This window comes from Ovis aries, chromosome 25, assembly GCF_016772045.2.
Source record: "Ovis aries strain OAR_USU_Benz2616 breed Rambouillet chromosome 25, ARS-UI_Ramb_v3.0, whole genome shotgun sequence".
In the NCBI taxonomy this organism is placed as follows: Eukaryota; Metazoa; Chordata; class Mammalia; order Artiodactyla; family Bovidae; genus Ovis; species Ovis aries.
In genome coordinates, this window is record NC_056078.1 from 28,968,873 (window position 1) to 28,979,744 (window position 10,872).

General features: G+C 55.1%; 1 protein-coding gene across 50 annotated transcripts in view; it reads right to left on the reverse strand.

Moving 5' to 3' along the window:
* The window catches only part of CAMK2G (calcium/calmodulin dependent protein kinase II gamma), a 55,269-nt gene extending 45,849 nt beyond the window's left edge, over positions 1-9,420 (reverse strand). For 43 of the 50 annotated variants that reach the window (XR_009598543.1, XR_009598544.1, XR_009598542.1 and 40 more), the window contains exons 1-2: positions 9,263-9,420; positions 7,815-7,909 (exon numbers count right to left, since the gene is read on the reverse strand). Coding sequence is in view for 42 of the 50 variants with exons in the window: in XM_042241093.1 (XP_042097027.1) it covers positions 7,815-7,909; positions 9,263-9,327 (160 nt within the window). In the remaining 8 variants the exon portion in view is untranslated. Of the gene's footprint in view, positions 1-7,814; positions 7,910-9,262 lie in introns of those variants that run through there. The other 7 variants (XM_042241094.1, XM_042241088.1, XM_042241081.1 and 4 more) reach the window with 2 other exon arrangements.
* Positions 9,421-10,872: the final 1,452 nt, after the last annotated feature.

Sequence of the window (10,872 nt, forward strand, 5' to 3'; positions counted from 1 at the left end):
ATTTGGGTGGGGCCCACTGGTGTCCGCAGCCTGCAGAGGAAGGCTACCAGCAGGGTAACCTCCGAGAGAGGACAGCCCAGTTAAAGCCACTGTCTGTGGGAGCCCTGGTCGTCCTCGGCCCCAGCCTTATGGGCTGTGGCGTCCTGCCATCCTGAAACAATGCTCAATGAGCCATGTGGTTCCTGCCTACCACGCTCTCCCTGCTCCTGAGGAGGATCCTCGCTCAGCCGGCCAGCACCCCAACCTCTGTCTCCCATCCCTTTCCCCCTCACTTCCTGTCCTGTTCTCCACTGTGTGTCTGGGAAGAAGCACAGGGCTCCGTACAAGCAGCAGCAATGTTTCAGGAACAAGTCAGGTTTGCAGAACATCTTTTCCAGCTGCAGGGTTTGTCCTATAAACTCAGCATGCTGTGCTGTGCTTAGTTGCTCAGTCGTGTCTGACTTTCTGACCCCATGGACTGCAGCCCACCAGGCTCCTCTGTCCACAGGGATTCTCCAGGCAAGAATACTGGAGTGGGTTGCCATGCCCTCCTCCAGGGGATTTTCCCAACACAGGGATCAAACCCGGGTCTCCCACATTGTAGGCAGATTTTTTATCAACTGAGCTATCAGGGAAGTCAGAAACTCAGCATCCCCAAGTCCCGAACGGCTAAGGCCACTGACCTGGCCTGGTCCACAGTGGCAGGTCCAGGCCCTAGCTTGATATCCCAAGGTGCTAACACATCAGCAGTGCTCCCGTCACGAAGGCGGCCTTCTCCCTTGAGACACTCCTCCTTCCAGTGACCGCTGAGCTCTGTTCCAGACCTTCTTCAAGGCTGACCCTCTTCCCACCCACCTTTCGACTGGGCTCGTCCCCACCCCCTCACACGGCCCAGCCCCCCCTTCCTGTTTGACAACAGCCACTTCCCGCTTTTGCACAGGGCCACTTCCTGCCTGCCTGTGTGCTACTGCCATGGAGAGACCCACCCCTGCCGGCCTTCAGCCCAGCTCCAACCACAGCCCTCTGCAAGGATTTCCACCTCAAGAGCTAGATGGTAACAGGAGCAGAAAGCAGAAGCGGCCGTTACCAAGATCCCCCTTCAGGCCTTCCTGATAGCACCCTCAGGTGAGGGCCAGGCCCTGGACACCAGGACCCCTTGCCTCCCCTGCCTTCTGCACAAGAGCTTAAGACTGTCAGGGCACCACAAAGGCTGAAAACCCTTGACGAGAAGGGCAGCAAAGGCGTGACCAGATGCAGGGCAGAGGAAGCAGACGGTGAGGAGACCTCGAAACACCTCTCCCCGAGGGATGATGCCTGCTCCAAACTCACTTTCCTGCCCCACCAGGATGGAGTGCAGGGAAAGCCAGCCAGGTTCTCCACAGCCCTACAGAGACACACTGGCTGATTCAGTGACGTCTCTAAAACCACAAATGCTAGCACGGACTTCAACTAAGATCCTGCTGACATCTAAACATACAGCCCACTGTAAGTGGGCAAAGACACAAAGCCCTGCTCTGGCTAGGGGGACCCTCCCCAGGTTCTGATCTCAATGACATCCTCAACTTTTCGGAGTTATTTTGAAGGTCTGTGCCTGTGGTCCCAACATGGACCAGGAAAAGCTTCCCACAGCCCACCCAGTTCAGATGCTCTGTGTGGGCGTCTCCTCTTGCTTCCCCCTTCTGGCCCTCTGAGGCATCGCTCAGAGAAGAAACAAGGGCAGCACAGGGATTTGGTGTCATAATCCACATTCCCCAGCTGCTTATAAACAGCCCCTGGCCTTGGGAATCCCAAGCTACAATCCCATTGACCTCACCCTGACATTGTGATGCCACAGCCCTTCCTCTCTGAATCTCACTCTAAAGGTGCAAAGTCCCCAGTTAAGAGCAAAAGTCTGTGTATCACATAAGAGCAGGGGCCACAGCTTCTAATTCATATCCATACAACTGGGGACTAGCTGAGGGCTGTGAATACAGCCCAGTGGGGCCTGAAAAGTCCCCATGTGAACCCCCAAGGCTCTGTCCTTTGAACTGGTGTCCTTTCCTTCTCTTCAGCCCTAAATCAAGCAGTTTTAACTGGGTGACACAAGGACCTGAGCCTTACTCTGGTCTTTGGATCTTAAGACAGAAGCTTTAACTAAGGAGGACAAGGAGAGAGGCTCCAAGAAGAGGCCCATAGTGAAAGTTTTCCCAAACCAGCTTGGACAGAGAAAATCCCCATGGGGTCACTAGCAAGCCCCAAGAAGGCAAGGCTCTGCCTCTGGACACTCTCAAGGCCAGAACAGGGTCAGCCACTGAGCTCTCCATGCCCCCAGCAGGGCTCTGGGTGCCTGCAGCCTTTGCCCACTGTTTTGGTGACATTTCCTTCATGGTAACCAGCCCCAAGTAAAACATCCCAGGAAGCAGCCCCTAAAAATAGCTCCTCCCAGGGCAGCAGCAAGCTGGGGGAGGGGAAAGAGAGGGAGGAGAGAAGAGGGGAGCAGATGGGAAGCTGCTGCTGATAGGGCCCAGGAAGTAGAGGTGGTGTTTGGGGGGGAAGTGGCTGGAAACATCCCTACCATACAGCAGTCTCTACCCGCAGAGGTATGTTCAGATGAGAGCGAGACTTCGTCAGTGGAAGGGAGGGATCTGCTCCACTGGGCTCAGAGCTCTGGGTCTAGATGGAGAGGCGTGGAGGTGATCTATCAGGATTTAGCACAGAAACAAAATATCTAGAATCTGTATTTTAAAGGGAAGAGCCAAAGGCTAAATGATGACCACACTGCTTAAAGATGCTGGGATCTGAGCACTGGCAATATCACTGGCATGCCTACAGCTCACAACGAACAAACCGGTCTTTTGCGTTCTGGTTTCCCCACTGGCTGTAAGGGAGATCTGTCTGGCCCATGGACAGAAGACAAAGGGCTTCTGCCGAGAGGCACTCGAAAGGTGCAAAGTGCCCATCTCTTCCTGTCACCACCCTTTTGGCACCCATGGGATCAGGCCCTTGTCAGCCTGCCAAGGCTGTCCAGAGAGCAGCACGCTCAGAGATGGGGCAGGAGCTGGTCACACCCACTCCACCCCTTCTCTGCCTCCAGCCTCCGCAGAGAATGGGGTCAGCCACTCACCTCTAGGGTTTCAGCACAGCCTCAAAGCTTGGAGCACAGCTCCTGACCAGGGCCCAGAGCAAGCAGCAGGAAGCAAGCACAGGCTTCTCCTACAGGATGGGGCCCCTTCCAACCTGCATCACCACCCTATGATGCTAGCACCCAAAATCACTCTGGGAAGGGGCGGGTGGGCAGGACGGCAGGCCACTGTTGAAGGAGCTAAATGACACAGCTCACAGCATGGCTGGATGATGAAACCAACCCTTAGCACAAAGAAGGGGCCTCCAAGCTGTTTCCTCATCCAGCGGGGAGAGTCAGAGGAGCTCAGTCACCTCTGCACAGGATGCTCACTTCTCTGTCCACAGAAATTGGTCTGTTTTATCCTCAGGAGGAAAAGCACCGTTTCGGATCTAACCTCCTCAAATGCTTCAAGTCCCAGAGTCCCGGTGCTCCAGTGCCGTATAGATCTCTCTTACTCCTGCCCCCCTTCACTGCTGCGTCACCCTCCCCTCTCTTCATCCTTAACAGGAAAGTCTCACTTGGAGATACCACAGGGGACACAAATGTCATGGGGGCTACTCAGGCCAACACTAAGGGGGCGGAGACTTTCAGCTGGCACCACCCGGGGGGGGATCCTATTTCAGTCCCCAGGGCCAGCTGGACCAAGAAAGTTCAGTCCCCAGGGCCAGCTGGACCAAGAAAGGCACAGCCTTTGCCCTTCTGGTGGCCAACATGCCACAATTACAGCCACTCAGCTTGCCACAGCCTTGGATGTGAACTGACACCCCAATCTGGGGGCTCAGAAGAGGCCCCTAATCACAGAACAGCCCGTGTGCACAGATGGTCACAGAACGGCAGAGACACCACCTGGAGAAGGCTGGGCCAAGGTGTGTCTGGTAAATATCAAAGAGCATGGCAAGAGCAACTGTCACGGCTGTCGCTTTTTAGACGGCATTTCTTAAACGTGTGGCTCAGGGCCCACCTGCATGAAACTCACTAAGGCACTTGTTAAAAGTGTAGATTCTGAGGCTCCACCCCAGACTTCCCAAAGCAGAATCTCTGGCTAGAGCCCAGGAATCTGCATTCTTAACCAGTCTTCAAGGTGATCCTCTTGCACACTAAAATTGAAAACTGCTGCTTAGAGGAAGTCCTGACATTGCCCTAAAAGGCCATTTATGACAGGGAAGGAAGATGATAAGCTGCAATATCCTATATCTCCCACCTGTCTTACTCCCCAAGCACAAGTCTTTAACTTCATCTGTTCTCTCCTACAGTTGTATCAGGACTACAGCCTGGTCCATGGATCAGAGAGAACCCAAGCCAGTGCCAGGGTACAAGGGTTCCAGCAACCTGGCTATGAGTTTCCTGAGAGCCAAAGCCAAAAGGCAACCTGGCTGGTTACACAGTCCATTCATTCAACCTGTAGTATGTACCAGGCACTTTGTTCTATCAATATGTATCAGGCCCCTGTATCAATATGTATCAATCATATACCTAAAGAAACAGATATGATTCCTATCCTTACCTCCCAGGTCCTGGGGAAGGGGAAGGCTTTTGCTTACATTTAACTTCAACAGAAATTTCTTCACATGGGGTATACAGATTAAATAAATAAACAAACAAGGCAAGTGTTATTAACAGATTTCATAATATTGTTTCCCATAGCACCTTTTAGTAAGGCTAAGCATCCCTTCCCAGTGAAAGCAACTGGAATTCAGATAAATGGTCCAAACAGAGAAATTTCTTATGATGTAAACTGCTCCACGGATAAATCCTAAACTACATAGAAAAAAGAAAGGACCATTTGCCCTTCAACTGTAGCAATATGGGAAATGGTTTGGATATAAGCAAGAGAGTGGGATATGAAATGTTATGTTCCACGAGGTGAAAATCTATATGCATATGAATAAAGATAAGAAGGGAATCTGAAGATTTAAAAATAAAAGAAGACATAAGGGCTCAGGCTCCTGGGGGAGGGGGTGCTCTTAAATCTTAAAATAACGACTTATCATTGCCATCACCTGGCCCACTAGCTCTGCATCCAAGCCTATTTTAAATGCCTCCTTCAGCCTAGCTGAGAGCTAAGCTTGGAATCACAGGCTCAAGAGCCCCAACTCCACACCTATTGCCGTTCCAAAGCAAATGGAGTGACATTATGTGACTTTCAGTGACTTTACACAGACAGACCCGCAGACGAAGACAGTGCTCAACACTCAGCTGCCTGAGCTCTCTACGCTGTCACACAGCCACCATCATGGGCCCCTGAGGCCACCATGACAAGAAACAACAGAGCAAAAGGATTCTTATCCAGAGCTGACCCCCCAGAAGACCAGGTGATCTCTCCCCATGCCTCCCGGGCCACCTCACCACGGAGGGCAAGCAGAATCAGCCTGACAGTCTCTCTTTCACTCTGCAGCACAGAGAATCACAAACAAGACAGGAACAGGCAGGGAGACTCAGCAAACGCCCTTCAGACTTTCATGGATGACCCTGGTGGGCCCACCACATTCCCAGATACAGAAATCCAACACCTGTGGAGCCCTAGACAGACAGACAGCGATGAGTGAAACCCAGCCCCAGCCTCTGCACCTTTATAAAATATACAGCGTAAACTGAGAGGCTGCAGGAAAGCCACGGCCTTCACTCACTAACCCCACGGGCACTAGCCTAGTGGGCACCCTGGCCCAACCCTCCCCCGGAGCTCAATCCCCTACACCCACACCTACAGTGCAACCCCCGGACGACTCCCTCCATCTCCAAGACAACAGCCTCCCACTCTCAATCTCCAAACAGTATTGGCACTTACATATCCCTGACCTCTCTTGTTGGCATCTGTACCTACCAGCCAGGACCAGGCCAAAGTCAACCTGGCACACAGGCCACACAGCAGAGCCCCAGTTTTGGCATAACCATCTCGAGAGGGGGAGTTGCTGCCTGAAGCATATGATCTTACACAAGAATCTTCTTGAAGAAAAAAAAAATCAAAGGGAAATAAAACCTCATCCAGTTTGGGCAGGGAAAAAAGATATCAGCTGGCAAAGATGGGACAAGGTTGAAAGAAGGTGAAGCCTGGAAAGGGACATGACCGCACAGGTTAGGGAAGTTCAGGTGGGTAGGGAAGGAACAGAAGAAGACAGCCTAAGGCAGGCAACTCCACAAAGTCACCACACCAGCTCTCCTCACCCTAGAGTTCAGCTCGCAGCTGTCTCTCCCACCCTCATGCCTGGGTCAGAGGACAGCGGTGAGACCGGGAAAGCAAAGCATTGCATCATTAACTGGAGACATCAGACACCAGCCCCGTTACTGATGCACACGGGCTATGCTGTGTGGGCACCAGGAGGTATCCATTCTCAAACCGCCATCCCTGCCTGCACCCTGCATCCCTGGCCAGAGGATGTCTGCCAAAGAGCCCAGCCCACTGCACCGTCCCCCCTCCTCAAAGGAGGAGGGCATCTGACTGCCCACATATCTCTATGGCAACCATCGCCTCCGACTCAAGGTACCCAGAGAGAAAGAAAACAAACAAATAAGTCAACTTAATAGCCAGTGTAGAGAAACAGCAAGAGGCAGGGGCTGGGAGGAAGACAGCGAGTCAACCCCTGCTTGTGGGGATGGAGAGTGGTGCTCCCAGCCAGGAGGCAGACACAGACCTGCTAAACAGGTCCCAGAATAACTGACAAGAAGCCCACTGTCAGTTTATAGCTCCTCCAATGCTTAGAAACATGTATTACATCTCTCATTCCAGAGACGCCCAGGTCATTACTAGTCATGGCCCACGTCTTCTCCAGGGCATTCTACTGCCCAGTCTTAACTCTTTTCTGAGTCTTATAACCTTTGTCCCAGGGCTACACTTTGCAGCTCTCAGTGACCTGACCCATCCACATACCTCCCTACTCGCCGTAGCTATGAAGAGGACTTCACATTGCTGGGTCTATACCTATCAGATGAGTTGACTTTGGCAAGCACCCAGCACAAGCTGCAGGGAGACAAGGTTCAAGGTGTGAGGCACAGGGCCTGACCCTCCCCATCCCCAGGCACTTGGGAGCATCTCACAAGTTAGGCTCTCAGGCCTGGGCCTTCACAATCTTCAGATCCTGAGGCCCAGCTGCTCGTATTCAGACCAGGCCATTGAGATTTCCAGACCATGAGGCATCACCCTCCACCCAGGACAGACTGCATCTGCTGCTGCACCACCAACTTTGTAATTTGATCAAAAAAGCAATCAAGTTCATCTGGCAGGATTTGTTCCCGAGAAGCCCTCGCCAGTAGCAGCCTCCCTTGATGTTTACAGATTCCCTTCCCTTGGGAGTCTGTTCTGCCGCCTGGTGGGTAGGGGGAGGCTGGGTTTGTCAGAGCTGTTCACTTACTGCATTTCCATCTTAAGTCACCACTGGGGCGCAGGGACTAGTCAAGCCTGGAGTGGCTACCACTGCCCCAAACACAGAGATTCCAAACGCCCCAAACGAAGAGCTAGCCACCCACCACTCCCGATATCCTCCCCCTCCATAAAAACCAAGCTCCCTTGAGCCTTCAGGGACCACTCCTCCTAGCAGCAATCAACAACTCTTACATCTTCATTCTTTTCTATCTGTTCCCTGTATAATTCTCTGCCTAGCTTCAAAGGTCACCCACCCTGAAATTCCAACTCTTCTCCAAGAGCTAAAGCCACAACCCCCAACTGCTGGTTCTTCTTCAGAAGAACACTAGCCCTTGGAGGCACCCCCATGGAGAGACTGAGACGGGGAATACTCACCCCGAGCAGATAACTTCTTGGTATTGATGATTTTTGCTGCATACTCTTGCGTGGACGTTTTCTTCACACACCTGCGGACCACAGAGAAAGCACCCCTGGAGGGAGAAGGGGGAAAGAACTGGGACACGGAGCAGAGCAGAGTGACACAAACACACTTCAGGTCTGAGGACAGTGATGCTCCCATCACCAGACCTTTAGTCAAAATCACACACACACCAGTGTGGTGACTATTACCATCCAACCTGGGGCAGAAGGATGTGGCCTCTGCAGGCCGCTCAACAGATGTGGGTGGAGGACCACGCTACTCCCACGCCCACCCACATCTGTTCTGGGTAAAGCAACAGCCCTAACCTCAGGCTGTGCGTCAAGAGCTGGTGGGGGATGCTTAAAACACACACCTGCTGCATCTCACAGACGGCCCTGCAGTCCCAGCCAAGAAGACCGGAGAAAGGAAGACCCTGCCCTTTTCTCAGCAGGAATAGTTGGGGTAGGGGAAGGGAACATTAGAAAGAGGGTATGTCTTTCTAATACATGTCTCCCTCAACCACGGGGAGGAAAGTGAGACTCAAATCCCCCCAGCCGGCTTCATCCCACTGCGTCCTAGCTCAACTGATAGCAGGGAAAGAGAGGACCCAGTTGTGGGTCTCAGACATCAACAACTCCCCTTCCCCATGACACTTCCCTCTACACGCCCCCCAGCCCTCAATGGGAGCTCGCACTCTCCAGCTCTGGAAACATCCAGGGGGGCGGGCTGGGCGGGGGCTGCAGTGGCCAGGCTCGGCGCCGCGGGTGGGGGTGGGGGGCCAGGGCTGGTGCAGCGGCCGGCTCAGTGCGGAGGGGAGGGGGATGCTGCGGCTGCGGCGCGCGGCTCCCGGGACCACTGCAGGGATGGGGGGAGGGGACGGGGGTGCTGCAGCACTGCCCAGCAGCGGGGCTGGGATCCTGGAAGCGGCACTAGCCGGGGGCGGGGCCGGGTACCAAGCATCCCCCACAGCCGGGCACCGCAGCAGGGTTGGAGCTGCAGGGCCGGGGAGGGTCCTGAGTCTCAGGCGCGTGGGACGTGGGACCGGGTGCTGAGTGAGCTCTTGAACAGAGTGGGGAGGGGGCAGCAAACAGGCGGCGTTGGGATTAGGGGGGGCGCCAGAAGGGTGCGGAAGGGGCGGGGCTGGAGGGCGCCCAGGAGCGCTCCGGGGGCTGCAGTCCCCGCGGCAGCGCGGGGTGCAGCAGCCCGGGCAGCTGCTGCAGGGCGCGGAGGGGGCTGCGGGGCAGGGCGCTGGGGGCGAGGGGGGCCCCGGGAGGCGGCTGGCGGGAAAGGCTGGGGGTGGGGTGGGCCGAGGGGGCGCTGCAGCGGCCGGTGCAGGGCCGGGGGGCGGGGCGAGGAGCCGCATAGCGCCCGGGCGGCAGGGGCAGGGTGTGGGGGGCCCCGGCTGGCGGCGGACGAGCCGTACTTGCCGAGCTCCTCGAAGAGCTGATAGTCGTCGGTGAAGCGGGTGCAGGTGGCGGTGGTGGCCATGCTGGCGGGCGGGCGGACGCGGCGGTGCAGCCCGCGCCGACGTCGGTGCACAGTCACCGCCGCCCGGCCGAGGGAGCAAGAGGAGGAGACGGGGCTGAGCCCGGCAGCACCGCGAGACTTTACCGGGGAGAGCGAGGGAGGGAGGGACACCCCCGCGCCGCCCGCCCGCCCCGCCCCCAGCCCCGCCGGCCCCCCGCCCGGCCCCCGGACCGCCCCGGGGGAGGGGCCTTCCGCCACCGGCCCCGCCCCGCCCGGGGAGCCGCTGGGGCTGGGCGGAGGCACCCGGGAGCGAAAGCGGGGGTGCGGGTGGGGGTCTCAGACCCGGCCACCTGGAGGGGGCTAGAAGGTTCCTGACCTGTGGGCTTGTCCCAGGGCAGACCCTACAAGTGCTCAGGATGTGAGTGCAAGTATGCATGTGTTGGGAACGGGTAGGGGTCTGGACCACCGAGTTCTCTGGCGGAGCTCTACACTTGTGTCCTAAGCCCCGAGTCCGGCTCACACGACGAGAGAGGGCCAAGGTCAAAAACGCCCGTGTCACACTGAACACTTGGGAGACGCCCCCAATCTGTGCAGAGCCAGCTCTCAGCAGCCTTCCCTCGGGAAGCTGACAGTCTAGACTTGTGTAAGCGTCAGGGCCATTATTAGATAAAATCCTTCAGGCACGGTTTGTTCAGGGAGACCAGGCCAGGGCGAAGGATGCAGGTGGAACTCTGCCTTCCTTCCTGCACTCCAGCCTTAGAGATGAGAGAATGTTCTCTCTCTGGCCAGCAAAGAAAGGGATGAAGTGGGAACCACTTAGAAAAGGCTTAGTGCAGTGTGGGCTAGAAGAGCAAGTGGAAGCAAGAAGAAAATAACCCCATTTTCCTTCAGGCACCCTTTGTTTTTATTTATGGCTCATCACATTGTATAATGATGTGTTTACCAGTATGAGAGGCAGCACACAAGAGCATGACTGTCTTAAGTGTGAACTCGGGTTAGACTGCTTGACTTCGGTTTCTGGCAACTCACTGACCAGCTATGTGACACTGGGCAAGTCAATTAGTCTATCTGTGCTTCAGTTACCTTATCTGAAAACGGGGAAGAATAGTAACTAACTACCTCACAGAGTTTTGAGTATTAATGAACTAAAGCACATAAAGCATTCAGAATAGTACCTGGTACCTAAGTAGAACTGTGCTCGCTATTTAATATTTGGCTTCCCAGTAAATTGTGATAGGGCAGGGCTGCCTTTGTTCACCTCTCTACTCAGCCTCAGACCCTTAGTAAATATTTGTGGGATGAAGGGATTCCTTGGGATGCTGGCAGAGGGAGTTACCAGCTCTTTCTCTGTCTCCACTGTCAGAGGATGGTAGGAACAAGACACATAACTGTTTTGGAGGAAGAGAAACAGGCTGGGCAGGTTCCTGACCTGCCTGGGCAGCTGTACCCCCCAAGTCTAGAGGCCAGCCCCCACTGGGCAGGGCGGAGCTCAGCCAACTGCTGCTGTTCAGTCTTGATTACAGCAGGATGCCCACTGGGAGTCGGGCTTCCATTGTCAGCAGGCTG